This window comes from Haemaphysalis longicornis, unplaced genomic scaffold, assembly GCF_048455015.1.
Source record: "Haemaphysalis longicornis isolate Haplotype H1 unplaced genomic scaffold, Haemaphysalis longicornis Haplotype H1 scaffold_7, whole genome shotgun sequence".
Lineage (NCBI taxonomy): Eukaryota > Metazoa > Arthropoda > Arachnida > Ixodida > Ixodidae > Haemaphysalis > Haemaphysalis longicornis.
In genome coordinates, this window is record NW_027526422.1 from 3,589,820 (window position 1) to 3,613,001 (window position 23,182).

The window sequence follows — 23,182 nt, forward strand, 5'->3', positions numbered from 1 at the left end:
TATTTCGTTTGAATCGTGGTTTGATTTCGCATGTGCGATCGAGTGTGCCGTATGTGTGAAATTTGTTGTGTGAAGTCTGAAAGGCCGCTTGGGTGTGTATTCAAAGATGTAATAAAAACTGCGTGCGAGTGAGAACTTGTGTATTTCTGCGTGATTCTATGTCGTCTAGCATTTGCACTGCTTGTCGTGTTTCATTTTGAACAGCAACGAATTAGCTCAGCTTCCAGTGTTAGTAATCCGTACATGTTAACTTCAGGAGAGTGGAACCGGAATAACCCGGGCAAGCAACACGGTTGGAACACGGCCCCTCGATGGGGTCCATCGAGCAGCAGTGGTCGGAAGGATTAATGCGGCTTGCACCATCGCGCGTGGGCGACGGGCGAGGTCATGAAAGCGAAGCTTACGGTTGCCGCTTGTACTCGCAGTGGGGCGCCACGTATCAGCGCAGACTACGGTTTGGGCGCGAAAAGCAGCAGTGGCGGGAGTGTTGAAGCTCGCGTGAGCGCTTTGAGCTTTTTGTTTCGCATACTTCCGCGCATTGCGCGCTTAATATAACGTACTAGTGTGCTTCAGGCTATGAAATGCCTAAGTACTGCTGCGTACCGCGCTGCAAGTCGAATTCCTCGAAAACCTCGGGCGTCTGCTACCACGAGTTTCCGGCCAAAGAAAAGTGCAGTATTGGGCGAGTTGGTTATCCATTATTACTAAACAGCGCAACAAAAACACGGACTATAGCTTAGGTACACAGGACCTAAGCTATAGTCCGTGTTTTTGTTGCGCTGTTTAGTAATACCGGCCAAAGAGCAACTCCGTGACGCCTGGCTGCACAACATCTCCCGTCAAGGTATCGACAAGGGCAGCCAATGGAAACCAAGCTCCCGATCAGTCGTTTGCTCGCTGCACTTCAAAGAGGATGACTACAAGGTGGGATTGAAGCGCAAGTTCTTGCTACCAACAGCTGTGCCGACAAGATTCCCGTCGTACCCAACGTACATGCAGCCGGGAAGCCCGAAAAGAAGGAGGGCGCTTCTTCGGCCGCCGCTCGAGGCGTGTGCGCCGTCATCTCAAGCAAGCAATGAAGAGCAAGTGAGCACAATGGTTGCATAAAATTAAACGATTGAACGTTCAATTCTGGACCTAACTGGGAATGAAGAAAGAGATCAACCGCACTCACCGGCAGAGGAAGACACAATCCTGTACGCTCTCACGGACATGCTATCATGCGGCCAACGTAATTTTGAGACTCGAGAATGCCAGACTTGGTTCGATCTGGCAGGCTTTTTCGATAACACCAAGAGAAATGCCCGCCGCTTTAAAATGAAAGAAAACAGACTAAACGAAAAACTACAAAAACTGAAAAAACGCTGCGACGAATTTCGCGAACAAGTGAAGAAGTTCGAGGAGGACCGCGCTGTACAGGCAGTTCGACACAGCAGACACATTTGTAAGCTCCTTTCAGACACCGTATTCCCACACCTCGCAGACTGTCCGCTGATGTGGTGCGCCATAAACAGGGACCCGTACCACTGTCATGAGCTGTGCGAAATGGTCTTGAAAAAGCTATTGAGGCTGCTTCTCGCCACCTGGGCTGGAGACGTTAATAGCTCTGTGGAGAATTCACTGAAGCTTTCGCGAAAACATTTCTCGCCAAAGGTTTTCCGCTTGTAAAGCTGATGGCCGGTGAGCCATAGGCGAAGAGGACTTACAGTCGGTAAAAGGCTTGTCTATAACACAGCTTTCGTACTCTCAGCCCTATTCTGCCCCGACGGAGCGGGATTTGAATAAAACGACTGCGGAATTCTGAAGTCTTTGCCCTTCGCTTTTGCCTCCGACATGTTTGGAACGAGTATGTTTCGGCAGTTTTCGGTAGTAGCTGGTTGAAGTTGATATCGCTGTTATAGACAAGCGTTTTACCGACTGTACATATTTTCTGACAAACCCAATAAATCCCCCTTTAAATGGTGTATTAAATTTATCCTTGATGTCCCAGCGATTTAATTTCAATTACCTTTCAACTGTATATTACTTTTTGCAACTAGTGTAAATCAAAGAACGACTGCCACAGTTTTACCCCATTCCAACTGCATCCTTTCCGAGTTTTGGTTCCCATGTAAATAGTGCTCTTGTTGCAATTAATCAGTTCATAGTTTCGTTCACCGTGTCCACTTTATTCGTGTGTCCTCCATAATTTTGTGTACCCTGTAACCTAACGCGCCGTCTAACAATATTTCCAAAAGAAATGGGCCAATTAATGGACCCTGAAAGGTATTAAGATTATTCCAGTTCCCTTTGAAAACGCAGTTAAATCAAGGGGTGAAAATATCCAGTCACATTTGTCAAACGCGCATTGAGAAATGGGCGTGTACGGCGCAGCATAAAACGTTTACGTAATTTTTACGTACGCGCAAGTTATAACGTCTTTTGTTATAAATAAATGCGGTTGCTCAGACTAGCTTGCCACGCCAAATATTATTCCTGAAAGCCTTGGAAAGTCTTTAGAAAGAAATCCGCCTATTGCGCTCGACTTTGTCAATGCGCCACATGATAATGTCGCATGCGGCGCGCTAAAAGGAAAACAAATTTAGCGCTGTGCCTACTTCTGAAATAATAGTTAGTACGTGACGCCTATATTGTGAGTTTCCCCGTCACGTATCACCGCATATTATTATAAATTATATAGATGCTGACTTCTGCCGTCGGTGCAGTCATGAACAACTTACACCGCATTGAAACCGTGACCGCGGCCGGCAGCCGCCGCTCTTCTTTCACCGATGATTAGTGCCACGACTGACGCTGCGGCGGAAAGGGAAACTAACGCCGTCACCGGCGGAGAGGCGCGTTCGGCAGGCCGGACCTAGTTTCCATCGAGCGGCCGTGAACCAGCGGAGGCACCGGACCGCTTCCAGAAGCGCGCGCCGGCTAAGGCTCGGGGGCCGCGGTTCTCCACGATTCCCACAACATTTGTGTCCTGAAAACAGGAAACTGAGGACACCCTGTATGATTAAATGACTTTTCGTGCAAGCTCTGCCAAAGAATGTGGTGAGTGTGCAAATGTTGAGGGCAACCTCTAAACTGCAGTAATTTCATTGACTTGTTCTTGGTGTGCTGTGCTCAGGTTCTTTTTTTTTTTCTACATAAAGCCTGACGCTCACACCTTCAAGTATTGCTGTTTTTTGCTGTGCTCTTGTGCCACTTGATGTCTGCAGTCAGTGTGCTTTGTAGTCTCGGTGGTAATTTGTCTCAGTGGTAATTTTGTGAATCATTGTAATGCCCCTGTGCATTTGTTTACTTTTATTTTCTTTAGTTCAATTCTATGAGTTGAACCAGAGTCCTTCAGTGCTATGCATACCGCATATCTTTTTTTAAAATTTTGCCGCTGCGTATTGCAAGTGTTACATACGCATGCGTGCCACTGTTCTCCGTGATGTTCTTCTCATGACCAGCAAAACAACACAAAAATGAGGAGGTGTGGTAGGGAGTCTCTCTCTCTCTCTCTCTCTCTCTCTCTCTCTCTCTCTCTCTCTCTCTCTCTCTCTCTCTCTCTCTCTCTCTCTCTCTCTCTCTCTCTCTCTCTCTCTCTCTCTCTCTCTCTCTCTCTCTGTGTGGCCATCTCACGTGGGCAGATTTATGCTGTTAAAGGGGCCATGAAGACAAAAAATGAAAGCAGCTGGCACTAACGCGCAAGACTTGAAGGTATCGGCGCTGTGCGCAACCTTTACGATCGTCACGAAGGTTTAAGTCCACGATTGCAGCCGATTTGCTTCTTCTTCACTGCCGCAATGTCATTTACTCCACCATTGTTGCTATATTTTTGGAAGTAATAATCATTGGACATCACATTGGAGGGGCATACGCTATGGCCTGTCTTTCTCATTCCGAGCAAACGTTGCCACCATTAGGGCGAACGTTGGAGTACATCTGTCTCGTTCCAAGCAAGTGTTTCCACAATTTTTTTTGGCCGACCTTGGCCAATCTCCCTAGGTGGGTATGCTTGGCTTGGAAAACGTGCGCAGGGGACGCTGGGCGGTTGCCGTGAGGCCCACACTCATGTGCGCGCTTTGACGTGTGCACGCTCGGGAATTTCTTGGTATTTTTAACTGCGGGGCGCGAAAGATTGCGATTTGCTGAACAGCTTTGCTGTTAAAATGCAGCTGTCATCAATGTGAAAGTACTGGCCTCTGGTAGCTCGCCCAGCTTCATTCCAGTTGGCACACCTCTGTCCATCCTGCCCCTGTTTTTGTTGGATATACATGGGAGCAGTGAGGAGGAACAGCCGTGTGCGGAGTTCTGGGTTTCTGTTGACTCCCGGTGCGTTTCTGAGGGACCATGAATGCAGCCTGCAGCTTCACGAATTCACTCCTGACTTGGTAGCCGTGTTAACTCACTTTGGGTTAACATCCAAAAGAAACACATGCTGCTACTGATGGAGTGGGACAGATGAGGAAAAAAGGTGAAAGGGTGGCTTTCTCTGCATATTTAGAGAGAACCTGATTGAGACTTGCTGATGGTGATAAAGACTGCAAGTAAAAGTTACTGGATCTTAGCTTGCAAGGCAAACTAATTGACGTAGGAATTTGAAGTATTGCTTTTTTCTCTCCTAGCGAAAGGCAAGGAATGGGCGTTGGGCATGGCTATTCACGCGAGATGAACGCTGATCTCGTGTACCCTAGCTACGGCCCAACGTGTGGTTTTATGCGCCGAAGCTATGCTTATGCCGTGAGGTGTGCCTTAGGGGAGGGCTCTGGATTGATTTGGTCATCTGTGGGATGTTTTATTTGTTTTTATTTATTTAGTACTTACTGCAGGCCCGGTTTGGGCCCAAGCAGGAAGGGCGATACAGCGCATACAACACACACAAATAAACAGCGCAAAAATGTAGCCGCACATTGTGGCAGACAAAATATCAAACATGGAAACAACAATACGTAAAAAACACTTCACTACGCAAATCAAGCAACTGCTAGTTAAAGAAAAAGAATTATGCATGGAAACAAGAATACGTAAAAACAGTTTACACAAATCAAGCAACCACTGGTAAAAAAAATCACTAAATTAGATCTATGCTATGAGTAGACTGTAGTGATGACAAAGGCAAGCTGTTCCAATCCGTTATCGTATGGGTAAGAAGGAGTTCTTCAAATGATTAGTTCTGGCATTATAAGGTGTTAACGATTTTTCATGTCGATGTCTTGTTAGCTGTGTCACCAAAGACTGGGTTTAATGCACTCATAAGCCTGAAGAGTGCATAAACCTTTTCCTCCAGTAACGTTGCACAGTGGCAGAAGAGCTCTCGCCATCCGGCCATGGCAATGAGCGACCTCCCCCTCCTTCCCCCGCGTGCAGGAGGTGTTTGGGTACCAGCCCGACGGCTGCCGCACGCTGGCCGCCTGGTGTGGGGTGCTGCTGACGGCGGGCCTGTTGCGGCTCCTGTTCCACTGGCACCCTGCATGGTGGCTCTACTGCACCCACCGACGATGCCCGCTTCACCTGGCCACCCGGGTGCTGCTCGTGGTGAGGCGGCAGCGGGGGCTGACAGGTTCATTATTTGTGGGAAGGCGGGGATTCAAAGCTCTGAGAGCGAGCTTTCTTTTTCTTCTTCCACATTTAAACAGAGCCATGCATTGCAGTAAAAGCAAAAAAGTGGGAGCAATCCTTGGACAGCCTCGACGCTGAAATGGAGCCACTCATGAATGAATTCTGTGCTAAAGTTTACTGGTTGGTTCTGGAGTTGATCCAAGCTTTTTATTCCAGCTTTGTACAAGCTGTGCCTTTTTGTTTATACATTCAGCCATGTGCATAATTGAACCAGGCCTTCGACGGCTTTCGAGAACAATAGCAGTGCACAACCAACAGCATCCGCCATTGGCAGTAGCTTAGGCTGGAAGGGGTGGAGGGCAGGGCCAAGTATTTCAAGAGCATGCAGCTGCCATATCACCCCTTGTCTAAATTGGCCAATGAGAAAAGGAGTACAGGTAACGCTTGCTGGTGTGTTGCGAAAGAGGCCTACCTACTGGTTGCATGTTTGTTTTTCAACTATTTTTGACCAGCCATAGCTAACAGATGAAATCACTGTTTTTACAGTAATTGGTGCAAATAACATATATCATTGCTGTTGTACCTGTCACAACTGTGCGTTGTGCCAACAGGGTATTTTTAGTCATTTATTCATACTTTGCATAATCTTGTAACAGGCCTCTAGTTTTTGCTTTGCAGTGTCGCAAAGCTTATTTAGTAGTTCTGTGCTTTTAGGTGACAGTACTCGGGCAGTTTTCTTATTTGTGACCCATATTGCTTATAATATTTACCTCGTTGCATTTAGTAGCCCACGTTAACAACTAAGGAGGCTACGTCATATAATGATGGTATTTTTTTTTTCGTTATTTTTTCAGGATCAGTACAAACAATTGTTTGTGGAAAAAATTAAGACTGTACAGGCTTCTAGTATCAAGTGAGTAACCTATATATACTGCAGTGTCATTGACCATGCTTGTGTTGAAGTGTAGGGTTCACAGTAAAGAACAACTTTCAAAGTTTCGTAGTTCCCAGACATGCTGTTTAGCATGCATGCACGCTGCTCTGTGAACAGGCTCTTTTATCGCAGTGAGGTTTATTTACCTCCGGCCCCATATAATGAATAAATGTCTGTCAGTCAGAGGTCAGCGTACTTTGCCCTCGTGCGAAGCTGTGGTTGTGTCCTTTTCCTCGTGCAAGTTTAAACCGGCCATGAAGACAAAATGCAAGTTGGGTTCATTTGAAAGATTGCCTCGTTAGAATAACACGGTCACCACTTTTAACACAAGGCAAACTTCACTCAAATAAGCTGCATAATCAGGAAAACAGAAAATATGCTTGCGATTCACTAGCTCATTTTCCGCACTAGAAGCTATGACGTAGTATGGGCAGCTGTGCGATTGGCTGAGGCCGCCAAAGCAAACGCAAATTAGGCACAATTATAAGCTTGCCTGACAAGCTGTTTGCACTTAAATTTAATCCATATTCTTTTTATAGCAGTAAGAATGGTGGGGTAAACAATGGAAGCTTTATGAACGCACACGTAAACATAGAAGCACCAGTGCAAACTGCATGCACTTTGCTGGTTTTTGGGGTTGTCTCACATGACACTGGCCAACTGGCATGAGCGACATTGTCTCATGCGACCCCGTTTGCCGAGCGTACCCGATGTTTCATGAAGTGATTACTATCAACTGCAACAGACATAAGCCAGGTGCAAATCCGTTCAAAAACAAAATGAGTGCAGACAGCGGGCCTGAGAGGTATTATGGCGCCATCTAGAGGACAGGTGGTAAGCGAACCAACGAAAGACGTTTCATCGTCCTCTGAAGCCCTAGTCAGCATACTTAACATTCACTTGGAATCATTAGCGCACCCAGGGTTTTTGTCTGCCGGGGTTTGAAATTTTGGCAACAAATATAAAATATAATAATATATAATATAAAAATACAAGACAACAAATATAAAGACAAATGTAAGTAACACAAATAAATAAAAATAAATAACCGTAAAGAATTAAATATATAAAACTGTAAAGAGTAGTCGAGTTTTCATTATTTTTTATGCGAAAAAAATTACGCATTAAATCAGCCACCATAACCTATACAATTCGCCTGCAAGAGGAATATAATAATGGATGCACCTTCACATAAAGAAAAGAACATGCGCAAAGCCTTTTGCCATTGCCCAAAGCCCCGGACCCAAGTTTGGAAGTAGAATTGGAAGGAAGGGATGACGGGAGATCAGGTTGGGGAGGAAATACAATTAAAGCATTCCTGAATGCCTTCTTCACTGATGAAGTCAAGCCAAGAGTAAAGCACGTGGAGTCTCCTCGTGACGTTTATTTTTACAAAAATGCAGAGAAAAAATTTTGCAGTACAGTTGACTATTACGTAATGACGAATATTGTCCTTTCTCTGCCGCTACGGTAGCGTGGTGATCGGCAGAGAAGCAGTCCAGAAGTGTCAGTATTTTTAAGTTAACTGGTTGAATTTACTAATACCATTGGTAGACCATTAATACATACAAATTTCAAATAATACACTTTTTACATGTAATGAGAAAATTGTTAAGAGAGTGTAGCAGCAAAATTTGGCCAATAACTGCCACTATGGTAGCATGTTGGTCGAGCGGTGAAGCAGTCGAGACGTTGAAGAAGTTTTAAGGTTAACTGATCTAATTTACTGATGACCTTGTCTGATCTTGAACGCATACAAATTTGAAACAATACAATTTTTACATTAAATGAGAAACCCAGTAAAGAGAGCAAGAGAGAGCAACATGCCCGACTGGATCGCGGTCTCCTGGCGAAAGGACCGGACGGCGGGCGGCAGCGTTTCTCGAATGATTTCCTGGTGCAGGGCCCCCTTGCAGCCGGGTTTATAGTTGCTTCAAGTGGGCCCGTGGAAGAAAAGCATATTCTGGCCCCACTTTCTGCAGCCAATCCGGGAGATGCTTATGAACACCAATCAGCCATGTTCCCGCCAAAGAGAAAAGGACCAATGACACGCAGACATGAAGTTTGCACTGGAAAACGCGCACTTGAAGAATTATGGACGTAAACAATGTAGTTCAGACAAAGCACACCAAAGTAAACAGTGGAAAAGACAGCAAGGTCGTTTGAACTACACCGAGTGCCCGGAGCCCGTAACCGGCCAGTGCCGACGCCACAGGGTGTGTTGAACGCCGCTGCCGCGCTGTAACCCAAGCTGAGCCGATGGTTCCCCGTAACAGCCGCTTCTTCCGGTCGGTCGGCGCGCAAAGACACACTCCGCATGCATTTCTTAGAAAACCTGGGCCTTGGCGGCCGAAAAAGTAGTTAAAAGAAGAAAAATGCAAATTCAACGGGAGGCTTTGCGACAAGAGCAAGAGTACTAAACGAAGCATAGCTGATGGTGAAGGTGTCCCGGAGTAATTAAGGGACCAATGACAGGCGGAAGTATTTCGGAACCGAGACCCCGGCACCAACAGCTGCTCCCTGTGAACCCGGCGGACAGGGCTTTGGTTTGTTTCGACCGGGTCGTTGAAGAGAAGAGCGCCTTCTGGGCACAAGGGAACTCAACACTAACAGGCAAAGTTTGAACCCGAAAACGCGCTCTCCGGCAAAGAATTATTGACGTAGACGAAATAGTTGAGACAAAACAGGGAAGTAAGGAGTGGAAAGAACAGGAACGGCCGTTGGAAGTAGAGAGAGGGCTCGGAGCCCGGAGCGAACACCACAGGGGGTGCGGAATCTTCTGCAACGCGGATACCCGATCCCCTGCGACAGGATGGTCTCCTCACCCCGTAACAGCCACGCCTTCTGGTTGGTCGGCGCGCAAACGCAGGCTACATGCGTCTCTTAGTAAAACGGGGGCCTTGACCGCCCGAAGTAGTTCTAAACAACAGGGAAAGACAGCAAACGCAACGAGGGCTTCGTAACACATATTTGCTGTTATACCAGATACTAAAAAAAGACTGTTCACCTGTCTACCAACTACAAAATACGGTTTACACGGCGTAGCCAGTTTCGAGGAACAAAGACAGGGCCCAAAATTAAAATACGTCTGAATGTGAAAGTTTACTCAATTTTGATCTATCTGCAAGTGAACGAAATCTGTTCGTATAGGTTGGCACAATTTGTACTGAACAGTCAAATTAACACATATTTCTGAAAGCCTATTCTACAAAACATCATTGTTATCCGTGATCAGTGGTTTTCGTAACTGCGCACGAAGCGTTGCTGCCTTCTTTGCTGTAACGTTACAAACTCAGGCGATATATATAAAGGAAAACCTAACCTTTTTTTATTCAACGGGAGAGGGAGGGCTCTTACAGTGCTTAGTATTGAAGGAAAAACAGTTGTTTAGGCTTTCAAATGAAATAAAAAAACTTAGATCTGATCTTACGTTAGATTTGATTTGAGGCCAGACGGCAAGCTCGACAATACCTATGGTAAATTTCAGCATCTTTTTTTTCTAGAAGACTACAAATGATTCAAATCTCGTGATGGAAGTTCCGCACAGAAGTTCAGGAAGGGTATAATCTGGCCCTACAAAAATTGTGCTACTATTTGCGGTTTAGCATGGGTTATGAGGTGTGCCGTAGGGGGGAGGAGGGGCTACGGAATCATTTAAAACCCTCAGGCATTCTTAAGCATTCAGAAATTTCCTGCCCATGGACACTTTTTGTGTCACTAAAATTTTTTCTCATTCTTTTTCTTAAACTACTTCAAGTTATACGCAAGTTGGTCGCACAGTCTTAAAAGCACAATCCTAAAAGCTCGTGCTTTAGTTTTATTTTTTAATGCCGGTCATACAGTATTCTTCTTTGAGATTTAACTGCGAATGTCCAATACTAAAAGCTTCCGAGACTACACACTTCGCTCAGTGAACTTCGGTTTCGGTTCGGTGGGAGAGGCGTGCGGAGACGGTTTGGGTCGACGGAAATCTGGGGGGGGGGGGGGGGGGGGTTATAACCCCCAAAACCCCCCCCCCCCCCCCGTGGGTGTGCCACTGTTTCGAATACCGTCCTGCATACATTGCTGACATCATGAAACGCACGATTTAGCGGGATAATTGAAATTTTGGCTAAATGGTGTAATTTCTCAGTGAATAAAGTATTGTTTGCTGCCGGACAAGTGCGGGGGGGCACTACAAAAGACCTAATCTTTTGAATAAACTAAACTTGTATTCTGTCTCCGTGGCCCTTTTAAATGTGACATAGACCTTTAAACAGCCTCACTTAAAATTAATGGGACCCCACGGGAATGGATCATCGAAGGCACCTGGCAAATGACGGTCCATTCCAGTTTTTACAATTGAGGACTACAGCATAGCAGCAGAGCAGAGCTCGAGTAGAAGCCGAGTCTAGTGGGGCTTTCTCCTCTCTTTCAAACCTCAAGCACCTTGGTTTTATTGAAACAACCGTGCCTTCAAAGGAGGCAGGGAGCAAGAAGGGACATCAAAATCTTCTATGTACTTCCGACCACTTGATCACTGCCTTGACTGGTACCAGTCAAGGCAGTGCTCATAAATAGGCCTAAACACTTTCCCTATACTGTCTCGACACTCCCACGAGAACTTGCAGTGATGTTTCTGAAAATACAAAGCAACTAACAAATTCTTAACGTGTTGTGGCCACCCCAGAGTGGCACGAAAGTTCACCCATAAAAACGCGACATAAGAGAGAAAAAAAGGGTTCCAGGTTTACCCTTGTCCTTTCCGGTAAACAGCCTGCTTCCCACTACAATCTGTAATGCCTTCAGGCAGGCGCGCGCTCACTCGAATACTCCAAACACCCCAACGCGAGCTACAAAAAAGACGCGGGTGGAAATAATAATTTTCACGTCCCGAATACATGTACATCTGCCAACTACCTCACCCAACCCATGTCCAGTCGTTCCAATCAAAGCATCCCAGCCTTCGAAGAAAATGTGCTGATGGGCCAAACGTGCTCCCTATGGCTGCGTCTTGCGCCCTTTGGCCAAACTGGTAGAAATGTGCTATAACCGTCGACGCAAAAGAATTCCTTCGGCTGAGTGGGTTGTCATACTAGTCCTCCATTTGTTTTTCAGTGTTCCTCTTATGTTATCAGTAACAGGCCAAGCAGATTCTGCACTTGAGGAATCGCAGAAACTCGATGAACTCGTTACGTTGAAGCCAGGGGTGAGTATTGCATGGCATTTGTACCTTCTTATCTCGCCACTGTTGTTTTAATCGTGCGGGCAGTGAACGCCTAAGGTTACTGGTGAACATGGCTGCTACCAAGAGGGATTGCGTTGCCAGCTGCTATTATCAAACCGCTAGTGACATCTGTGCCTGGTGACTATGTCGAGAGGAACTTAACTGGCCAACAGTCTAGACCGCATGCTGAACTAGACGGTAGCGGTGTAAGATTGGTAAGCTGATTGGATTTGCAGGATAATGTTGGGATGCAGTGTTGCAGAAGTAATAACAGCCAGAACAACGCATTTACTTCCCATTGGGGTGGATGGCTAACGTGATATAAGGCCCGGTTAGTTTTGCCTGCAATGTGACGTACCCCTGCCCCTCCCTTGTAGCTGTCCAGGCACACTGGTCATCTGTCTCTTCCAAAATGGACACCTGCACATTTCTCGTATTCTCTCAAGAAGGGTTTTCCAGCCCCGGGGCCCAGTGTGCGTGTGGGCGGCTGCCGCCCCAGTGCTTCCAGCTCTCTGCTCTGTTGTTCCAGGGTTCGCTGCAGCCGGCCGAGAGCCTAGTGTACTTCGAGAACAAGAAGATTCGCTACATCTGGGATGCCGACACCAAGGCTTTTTCCAGGTTGAGGGGTTTCGATAGAAATGTGCCGTGTTCTTACTTTCACCAGCAGAAGGGCATTTCGCTCCAGGAGCAAGTGGTTAGGTAGCGTACCACTGACCTTACTCCTTGCTTGCTCCTCACCGCCACCTGCGCCTCTTCCCTCGACGGCATTGGCGGCTGCGAAACCAGGCTGGGCTGAGCACGGGGGATGGAGACGGGCACCAGCGTCAGTGCCTGTTGCTGGAGGGCTTTTGTGCTTTGCTGACACCCAAGTGTTTGTCATTTGCTGGTGCCTGGTATCACTGAGCAGCGTTGGCTACGTAGTTGGCCTGAAGCCGGGTTTCCTGCTGACAAGGTCTGAGAGCTCCCACACTGTGTTACTGTTGTTGGCGTGCCATTTCTTGTAACGTCGTGTACTGTCAACGGCTCATTTTTAGCTTATTTTTGAGGCAGTTGCTTGGCTCGTTTGAAAAATTGACTTGTAAGGAGCATCACTGCACTGTGTGGGCAAGAACTGCCCAAACCACCCAGGAGTTTCAACTGTTGCTCTTTGAAAAACCACTACTTTTAAAATGTTTTTTTGCTCACTTTTTATTTTTGCTTGCCTGACTTCAGGCTTGTTGATATGAGGCCTCATCTAATGCTGTAACTTGAAACTTTTGTTTTGCCCGTTAAGTGGGGAATGGTGTTGTGCGGATTAAAGTTATGCAACATTGTAAAAGGGTTGAATGCAGAATGAGAGAGGTCATTTTTCGTATGTTCAGTGTCCAAACTTCAAGGGACTGTGAAGGCAATGTATATCTTTGCTCCTACAATGCGATTGCCACGACGGGAACAGCAAATGTGTCGCGCCTAGTGCAGGCTGCACCTAGTTCGGCCACGAGGCCTTTTCAGCACTCCCCGTGTGGGCACGAGCATGCAGCGCCATCTCTGGGCTGCCCCTGGGAGCGACAGGAGAGCACCGGTGGGGCCTTCCCGTTAACAAGCCCCGCAGCTAGATTTTTGGCTCCCGCTGGACTGTGTACCTTTGCTTGCAGTCAGCATGCTGGCTGCTTCGTGCCCACTCCAAAACCTATACAAGGAGCTAGGAAGCAATTGGGTATCTTGAAATCTGTTTTTAGGCACAAATTCTCTGTAATGAAAGCATCGTTTCCCGTGGAAGGAATTTGTACTGACGCATTCGCTGCCCAATCCTTGGAATATTAAAGCACAGTTACACGCTGTCTTCATGGTCCCTGTAAAATGTAGAGGCTAAGCAGTGTTTTATTTTAATATAAATTTAAATTTAGATAAAAAAATATTTGGGTAATAAAATTGGGAATATTCCAAAGGGAAAAATGTGTACGTTAGTGAAGTGCTTTTAGCTGCTCTTCAAAGGACATATCACAGTAGTCTTCTATGGTTGGATCTATGCACACTTCTTGTCTTTCTAAAGGCCATTAGTAGATTATTGTGCATTTACCTTCTAGCATGGCCATGGAGTTTGCATTGAAAGATGTCCTTCACTCTTACTTTACCTACGTCAGCTTGGAATGCTTTCTTTGCTGCTGTAAACAAAGCATTTGAAAAAAAAAATTTTTGAGAGTACAAGAATGCTGCAAAAAATACTACAGGTACACCTAGCTTTCCTTACAATGCAGCGATTGCAAAAGTGAATTGGTGCCCGGTTGCCTAAAGTGTCTTCTAAGCATTGCTGTCGTCATCCTTCTTTCTTTTCCCCTTTTCCTTCTTCTCTCCATCACTATGGCTGAAGGCCCTCGCAAATGAGCCTCACTAGCCCTATGTCTAGAATGGGCATCTTGCGGCCGTTGCACTTAGCCGTATGATGTGCCAAGCAGTATGAAACTGTCATTTAGCTTCGAGCACCACGTAGGTACGTGATGGAGGAGCTGCAAGCACAACGTGAGGTCTAATGTCGAGTCCGCGTTAGCACTGCCGCCACGTCATCTGTCAGGCCAATCGCAGGTTTCAAGGGATGCCACATGATGGCACTGCCAGTGCCAGGCCAGCACATGCCTGTGTTCACATTTGGCGGGAACATACTTTGCTGCTCCCCTCAATGCTGCTTCTGTAATTAGCGTGCCCAAATGACTCACGTAGGCCTCAGTACATGGCTCTGACACACATTTTAAAGTCGGAGGCTCGCAGCACATGTGCTATAGTCAGACTTTGTCAGATACGGCAATGGGACCATAATGGCGTCGGTGATGAATGCAGGACATGCATCCCAAAGGCCCTGGGAGTGATTATCATCCAGACCCGAATTTTTTCTTAATTTTCTTGTAGGCTCAGTTACTTTTGTTTTGTTTTCTTTGATGGCTATAGATGTCGGCATGGAAGCCATTCCTTTGCTACAGACACCGAACGGCAGTATTTTGAATCAATAGGTTATCTATTGCTGCCTCATTCAAAAGCACCTTGCTTCTTATGATACACATTGCCGTCTTGTGCAGTGCTCCGACTTTGAGAATAGCTTTGTTACATAATGCTTTATTCATCTGAGATGATTATTACCCCCATACTTCTATAACTTTTGTTAGATTCCATAGAGAGGTCCTTGTATAATGCCCTTTTGGAGTAGAACCTCATTGCTACGGGTCTTCGTAGAGATTTTTTTAACGGAAATAGTTTATAGGCCCTTGTCCTTTTATTTTAATGAACTGTTGCCACTTTGGGAGATGTGTTGTATTTGTATGGCTTGCCTGTGGCCAGCGCGTCTAAGTATGTGACTTCCTTCTGTGCACCCTGCGACGCTCTCTCTACCTTGCCCTTACTCTCTTCCCTTCCTTTTCCTTTTTTCCCCCCATGTAGAGTCTTTTCTGTGAATGCAGTGTTTTGCCTTGTGCTTGTGCCTGCATCCCTTATTGAAAATATTTTCCTTGACTCTTTCAGGCGAGTTCTTTTTGGGGATAATGTAATTAGTGTCCAAATACAGTCAGTCTTTCGTATCCTCTTTCAAGAGGTTAGTCTTGCTTATATTTCTTCTTTTTAGTTATGTAGCGTCTTGTATGATCTTGCTGTGAATTTAATGAAACGCAGATCGTGCAATTTATCTGTTTAGTCTAGAACTGCGCAGTTGTATTTAAATATAGTATCAAACTAAAGCAGATTGCTTGTTCCTTAGCTTGTTGCATTACTGCCTAGATTCCTTGAGAACACACTAACTTGCCATTTCGTAAAGTTTGACATGCGAGAAAGCCCTTTTTGCGCTCAGTTCACTGCAGACAAAACTGGGTGACCAAATGTTTTGAAACGATGGAAATCGTTTAGGGTAGCCTCTGAGCATGAAGTGCACCGATAATACTAGTTGGCCTGCTGCTGTTGTTGAGTTTCTGTGCAGTCAAATGTGTGTAACTTTTCCTATACAGTGCATACCTGCTTGTTGAATTCAACGCGCCTGTAAAGGAGAAAAATTACGTCTTCAATCTCTGCCCGAAAAATTGATTTGATGTAGGATGTGGAAGTGCCATTTCTTGTGTGGCGCCTGTGTGAAACGTGTGCTTCTTTTTTTGTTCCCTCCTGTCCAGGTTCTTGAGCCCTTTTATGTGTTCCAAGTGTTCAGCATGATCATCTGGTACTGTGATGACTACTACTACTACGCCTCATGCATTGTTATCATGTCTTCATTGTCTCTAGTCACGGGCGTCTACCAGATCAGGCTGGTGAGTGCAACTCATTCTCGTGGGGGAAGCCCCAACGCTGGGTGCCGGGATGCTAGTTCGGTGCCTCAGACTTGCAGTTGTTTGAAAACAGCACGCAGCAGAGCATCACTGTCACGTGCTCATTTCTCCACCGTACTGTTTGGGGGGATTTTAGATTGCACACTTGCGTAAACTTTGAAACAATGCACATTTTGGCAGTGGGACCTTTATTCTGGGGTACGTTTTCAAGCGAGGCATAGTAACACCCAAGCCACATGTACCTGAAGGCCTTTAGTTTTGATGCCATGAATTCGCTGCAGCACACAAGAATGTAATTGCCATTTGCTCCAACGCCATTTTTGGTTTGAGGAGTCCTGCACAACTCATTCCCCTTCGTGATCACCTTAATTAAATCAGCCTACTCTCGAATGTGGTGGCCACCAAATGAAACCAGTGAAACTCTCGGCACCAGAGTGTTCGCACTGAAACGTAGCCAAACTTTGAAGCAAGCCAATTTTTTGTGCCCTCTTGGTGGCGACCTCCATTTCATCTCTGATGTCCAAGCGGTCCGAGTACTGTGTTTTGCTCAGAAAGAAATATCGCAGATGCCAGAAGAAGTAAGACGGGCGCACTGGACGAGCACCCGAGTGTTTTGATTCATCTCCCCTTCTTGCTGCCGGCTGCACACGGGGGCCATTTCTTCTTCTCTTAATTTTCCGGGTTGCCGTGTGGTGCGAAGTTTCCAAGGTGACTGCGTTCAAAAGTGGGCCAAGTTCACTAAAACAGTGGTGAAAGGCAGAATGGCATGTTACTCGTCGTTCTGAATATTTCGGATTTGGTTACAGCTGGCAGGCGATGGCAGCTGCTGAAGCCGTTTTTAGAAACGGCTCGCGCCATTTTTTAGAAAACACTATTCCTCATTATGTTTTCATTGACAAAGAATGTTTTTAATCCTTTTAAGACGTTTTTATCTGCGTTAAAAACTTCTAAAATATTAGTGCATTTCTCTTTTTTGTCGTCACCATCATGCCTGACACCTTTAGTGGCCTTGGAGTTTGGCGTGTAGCACAGCCTGCCGAAATAAGGTCATTTGGTTTCTTAACGCCTGAGGCACCTGATGTCGTTTTTCATGACAGTGTCTCTCGCAGTGTCTCTGGGCCGGCCACTCTCCGTAGGACTAGAACTGAGGGACAGATTAGGCCCTTGTAATTCTTCCAAACGTGCCTCGTGCTACAAAAACCACATCATTGGCTTACCTAAAAGGCACAAGTCTTGATCAGACTTTGTAAATAGTTGAAATCATGTGTGTACCTCTTCATCATTATAATCGTCATCGCATTCATCTGGCGTAACAAGCCAGCCAGCTTAGCTCGGCTGACATCACCCATTTCATTAAAGATCGCTCTCGCTCTCATTTTCCATGCACGTGGGGCACGGGTATAACACTAAAATAAGCTGTCAATTCAGTGGCACATTATCGAATACTCTGTCGTTCTTTAAAACGCGCTTACAAGAGCTGATTTTGGTTTATTTACACATGCTTGAAGCATGAACTACAACAAATGCATAGCAAGATATGCAGTTAGTTTTGTTTTCTTATTTTTTGTGCACATAACTGCCATTGTGTGTGGTGGAAACAAATTTATCATTTTTGGATTGGCTGTGTGTAGAGTGCCATCCAACGGTACTATAAGCACTCCACTATGTCAATGTCCACTGATGTTTCGTAAAAGTGAAGTGAGATAACCTAGTCTACATTAACGTAACATGACCTAATGAATACAAAGCAATAATTAAAAGCACCAAAAACTAACCTAAGCCATAAAAATTGCAACTGAATTTGAAGGTGGAAAAAGAAAAAAGAAATGAGGCAGAAGCCAGTCTTGAACCGTTGTCCTTGGCATCAAGAGGCTATGACGGAGCACCAGCAGCACTACGACAGACGCTTGAGCCAGTGCCAACCCAGTCGTTGGATGGCACCTAGCCATGCCTGCAGCAGATTTGTTGCAACTCTTCTCACCTTGTCACGACACTGCTGTCGAGCCTTGTCGACCTGTCTATGACTGCTTTTTTCTACCGCCCCCTATTTTTGTATCAGTACCTTGTGGAACAGAAATAAACATTTATTGCTATTGATATTATTATTATTATTATTGGGGTGGGCATGGATTAAGAATTTTAGCCTGATTAATCTGCAGGTGCTGATTGATCGCTTAATCAGTTCCCTGCGAGTGCAATGACTGCACGCAACTGCTGGCCGCACTGTGTGCAGAGAAACGCTTGGGCAGTGTGTGTGCACATAAATTTGGGTGGGGGCTTCTGGGCTCGGAACTGGTGTGCTGCGGCTGTGCAGAGTGCAGTCTCTGCACATCGCAGTGAGCACTGGTTGCAGAGACGTGATTGAACTTGTGCTTGCCGGCCGTTTGTTTGCAGAGCCAGAAAGCCTTGAGTAACACGGTGCACGCCATGGATGTGGTCACAGTCAAGCGGAGCAAAGGAGGTCGGTGCTGGGCCATGCATGCTGCTGGCTGCGTCCTATCTATAGGTGGCTTAGATAGCTCACTGCCGTGCTGAGAATTACCGTTTTTTGACCTGTTAGAAGCTGTCGACTGCAGAAGGCACAAAATGTAAACAAAACACATAAAGAGTGACCGTGTCTGGATATCTTGGTGCTAGACTATTCCAGTGTCAAAACCAGTGCGAATGCCTGAACCGTTTTAGAAGCCTGATTTCAAGCTTCAGGACTAGCTTGAAATTTGGCTGGTGTTCACCAGCACATGAGCTTCATGTCCGTATTTGGGACAAAACCTGTCATTTCGGTACTTTCATGCGCTGGAGCGACCTAGAAGCAAAAAAAAGAAAAGACAAGAAAAGGTACATTTTTGCAGCCTTGTCTTTAGTTTTAATTCTCAATAAGATGTGAATCTTCGAAGGAAGTAAATTGGCAAAATTGAAAATTGACATCTGTGCCTTGTTGCACAAAACTAGTTAATTTTGCCTTCATGTGTACAAGTATTCATCAGTTCAGTTACACACGCAGGCTCATGGGAAAAGGGTGTGTGTTGGAGAAGCAAGGCAGTAGCCTCGTACGTACATGAAGAATTCATTTTTGTTACAATGAATGTCTGTTTTGCTCCCTTACCAGTACCAGGCACAATGCAGTGGTGCTAAGTTCTAGATGTGTTGAACACTGCGCCTTGGCTAGTGCAAAAGGGACAGTCCCGTGCCATTCTTCCTGGTGCCCTTTTCACTAGCTAAGTCGGGGTGTCGAAGTAAGTGGCTAAAGCAACTCGCAGACCCCTAACAATCGTGCCTGCTGTTGCGCTAGCTGGCACACATGGAAGCACTGCTGAAGCGTTGCATTTTGTGAATTGCACTTTGGATGCGATCCCCCGTACCTTGGTGGCGAAGTTCCCCCTCGGAGGAGGGGCGCACAGGGGGGCAGGGGTGGTGATCGCCCCGGGTGGTGGGCCCCGGCTGTGCAGTGTTTGAGAACGTCCCGTCGGAGCAGCTGGTCCCCGGGGACGTGGTGGTGGTGCCCCGCAACGGGTGCATCATGCAGTGCGACGCGGTCCTCATAGCTGGCAACTGCATCGTCAACGAGAGCATGCTCACAGGTGCGTCCTCTGCCGCGCAAGGGCCGCGCTGGCCAGAAACCTGGTGGCCTTTGAGTGTGCTCCCTCCTCTGTAAGCTGCAGGCCTTTGTTGCACGTGTATGTGTGGACGTATTTGGGCAGACATGCCTGCAAGCAAAGCAGCAGAAGCACGTGTGCTGCACTTCTCAAAGCGGGCACTGGACAAGCTTCCAGCAGCTGGTGTTTTTGGGCAGCTGGGGGGGCTTTCTTTGATCATTTGCAAAGCATTCAAGTCGGTAGTACTGCAGGAGATCATAAGTTGGGTCCACTTATTTTCTTCTGTTCATCTAGTCCCTTTCTGCGTGCCTATGTGGTCAATGTATAGCTGGCCAGTGTCTGTCAGTGGCCGGCACACGCACTGGTGTTTCCTGCGCGTGCTATTCATTTATTCCCGAGCATGAGCAAGTGCCTGCTGGGCCCGTTTGTTGGGCCATTAATGTTTGGAGGCAGCAGTGGGGCAGCGTGATTTGCTTGCACAGAGCGCCGTTGTAGGGTAACGGTAACACGCCTGCCCGACTGCCCCCTCCTCCTGCCCAGGCGAGAGTGTTCCAGTTGTGAAGACACCGCTCCCGAACCCCGGAGCCTCGCAGCTGGCACTGGACGTCGCGTACCACCCGAAAGAGCACGCACGTCACACACTGTTCTGCGGCACCCGGGTCATCCAGACGCGCTACTACGGCACGGAGAATGTCGAGGCCGTGGTGGTGCGCACTGGTGAGCTCCCGCTGTTGTGTGCACACGAGCCTGGGTGTGTTCAGGGGGGTGGGCGGTGAGCTGTGCTTGCACACTGGCGGGCAGGCAGGCGGCACAGTGGCCACTCGCTGAGCACAAGGTTCGGTTCCAGCTGAAAGGGAAAAAAAAGCCCCCACGCATGCCGTACAGGGGGTCAACCAGCGAAGCTGTGCCGTGCAGCCCGTGTTTCAAGGATGGCACTTCTCACCAACGCGGTTTTTTTTTCATGCAAGCACATGGGGTTGCACAAGAGAAGTTTTCTGTGTACACAAGACTGCCAATATCTCCTTTCACCTCGCCATATAAAGCTTTGCTTTAAAAAGCACTGGTAGTCTAAACTTATTTGCATTCCTCCGCTGCAGTGCCACTTGTAGTCCAGGCATATAACTGCGGCACATAAAACCCCAGCTTGATTTCTTTTTCTGTTACAGAGCACCACTGCGTCCTTTTTATGATGGCCCTGTCGAGCTTGCTGTAAACTTTAAAGGCTATGTTTCCTCTTTTTGGGGCTTCCTTTTTCAACTAAGGTGCGGTGATTTTAGACAGGCATTCATAAGAACAAAACAAATGCATATATGGGACACTTAACTGAAACACAGCTGCTAACCTCTGTTCCGGCCTCAAATGTGTCCGAGGCTTCCCCTGCACTAAAAAACTGTGCCATCCATGCTAGTTGATGGCATTGTTTGCTTGCACTGTAATGCACTTGTCCTCGAGTGTCTTTCACAGCAGTTGAGTCAGCTTCCATAAACCTGCCAGGAAGTAAAATTTGTAGGGAGAGTGCAATTTTTGCACCTTGTGTCAGAAGCATGATATTTTGCTCACTTCTCAGTTAGACGGGGCCACAAGGTCACTGAAATTATTCCACCTTTTGCAAACTGGTTTTAAAATGCTCTCAACCTTGTGCATTGGCTAAGGCACCTGGATATTGGATTGAGGGAAGCAGTTGGCATGCATAGTCCCTTACCTGTTGTTGGCAGTGTAAGGTCTTTTATTTTTTTCATTCTTTTATCCATAGGAACAGACTTACAATTTTTACTACCGCACGCAGTAAAATGATGCGCTGCAGAAGACTTAATGTCGCAAGCAGCCTGGCCTGCCTGCTCCATGCATGTTTAAATGTAGCAAGCAGTGTTTGAAGGAACGGCCCCCTCTTTGTAAATGATGTTATGCACGGCACCTGTGGCTGCCTGGTGGTCTTGTAACGCCATCAGTCGAGGCTTCACGTGAGCCCGAGGGTTGCACCTTTGCAGAGCGGCTGGCTAGCCTGAGGGAGCGCCTGCATGCAGCTGTTTTAGTGTGGGACCCCAAGTAGACTGTGCAGCCTGACCTGCGCCTGGAAGTTTGTGTCCGTGCCGCCTTTGGGCCTCGTCCTTTTTGCCCTGTGCGGTGGCCGTCCCTGAGCGGCTGCGGCTCTCCCCGCAGGCTTCCTGACGGCCAAGGGGGAGCTGGTGCGCTCCATCATGTTCCCCAAGCCGGTGGACTTCCAGTTCAACCGGCACATCAAGAACTTCCTCCTCTTCCTCGCTTCCCTGGCCAGCATCGGCGTCATCTACACCGTCGTGCTCAAGGCAAGGCATCGCGGGGGCCGCCCACTGTTGCCAGTCTCGGGCTTTGTGACGCGTGACAGCTGCTGCTTCCTGGGTTGGGGCAGTAAGCAGAAAGGAACAAAGTGTTGAGCGGCCATTTCACACTACAAGCAGCTTTTGCGGCCATGCAAGTTACTGGCGGAATTTTGTTCGTACTGTAAGCCTCTGACGGTGTGTTCCTTGTGCTTCGAGGGCAGGTAGCATGACTGCAGTGAAATGCCACTTAAGTTTCACTTGTGTGGAAGGAACTTAAGTTTTGCTTCCAGTTTTACAAACATTTTCAGCCTTACTTGCCACTGCATGTCTTCCAATTGCCTAAAAAAAAAAATTGGCAGCTTTTATCTCGGCCTTGCAGCTTTGGAGCAGTTCAGAAATGAACAACCTCACACAGTTACTGCTGTGCCTGCATTGAGCCAAGGTATTTGACTATATAGCTTGCTTGCTGTTACCATCAATCGTTTTTTACTCTGCTGCGTGGTACTTGTGCCAGACTTCTTTTGAGCTGCTTTCTTTACGGTACTGACCCTTGCATTGAAGCTACACGAGGCAGCCAGCTTGAAAAGACTTCACATCTGTGTAGTCATGTGGGCACAGAACAACAGATCTTATTGTGGAGCACGTATTTTTGCATTTGATCGCCCTCATCACAACAACAGGGCTGTCAGACTCTTGTGATGCTGGAACAATGTGTCAGCAGTGCTGCCAGTGCCCCAAATAGTTTGCGCGTAACAGGGCTGGGCTAAAGTGGGAAACACTGAGGCCGGGTAGGTGGGGCTGGCGACGGCACTTGGCCGGACCTCGCACGCGTAGAGCGACGCTGTGAGAGCCCAGCTTCAGTGCAAGGTTGGGCCGAAGGCCACGGGCCAACCATCACAGCACGAGAACTGGAAGGGGCCGCCGCCCGTGTGGCGCCCTCTGCTTGCCAGGCGGCGGCTCGACGGGTCTTCCTGCTCCCTGCAGGCGCTGCGGGGGGTGCCGGCCTCGTCCATTGTGGTGCGCAGCCTGGACGTGGTGACCATCGTGATTCCGCCCGCGCTGCCAGCGGCCATGACCATCGGCATCGTGTTTGCCCAGTCCCGGCTGCGCCGGGCGCTCATCTACTGCATCTCGCCCCGCTCCATCAACATCTCGGGCTGCGTCAACTGCTTCTGCTTTGACAAGACCGGCACCCTGACAGAGGAGGGGCTCGACCTCTGGGGGGTTGTGCCGGCCGCCGGGGGAAAGTGAGTGTCGCGCTGTGGCTCAGCTTGGGCAGCCGCTTTTTTCTTCCCGGCAGGCGCTGTTCTGGCGAGAAAACAAGAGTGATTAGTGAA

General features: G+C 47.4%; 1 protein-coding gene across 3 annotated transcripts in view; it reads left to right on the forward strand.

Annotated features, from left to right (window-relative positions):
• The window catches only part of LOC144144318 (polyamine-transporting ATPase 13A3-like), a 147,272-nt gene that overhangs the window by 77,332 nt on the left and 46,758 nt on the right, over positions 1-23,182 (forward strand). For 2 of the 3 annotated variants that reach the window (XM_077675702.1, XM_077675703.1), the window contains exons 3-13: positions 5,344-5,511; positions 6,390-6,448; positions 11,567-11,657; positions 12,205-12,374; positions 15,165-15,234; positions 15,800-15,934; positions 18,347-18,413; positions 19,399-19,530; positions 20,086-20,262; positions 21,706-21,851; positions 22,830-23,092. In XM_077675702.1, the coding sequence (XP_077531828.1) occupies positions 5,344-5,511; positions 6,390-6,448; positions 11,567-11,657; positions 12,205-12,374; positions 15,165-15,234; positions 15,800-15,934; positions 18,347-18,413; positions 19,399-19,530; positions 20,086-20,262; positions 21,706-21,851; positions 22,830-23,092 (1,478 nt within the window). Of the gene's footprint in view, positions 1-5,343; positions 5,512-6,389; positions 6,449-11,566; positions 11,658-12,204; positions 12,375-15,164; positions 15,235-15,799; positions 15,935-18,346; positions 18,414-19,398; positions 19,531-20,085; positions 20,263-21,705; positions 21,852-22,829; positions 23,093-23,182 lie in introns of those variants that run through there. The other variant, XM_077675704.1, reaches the window with a different exon arrangement.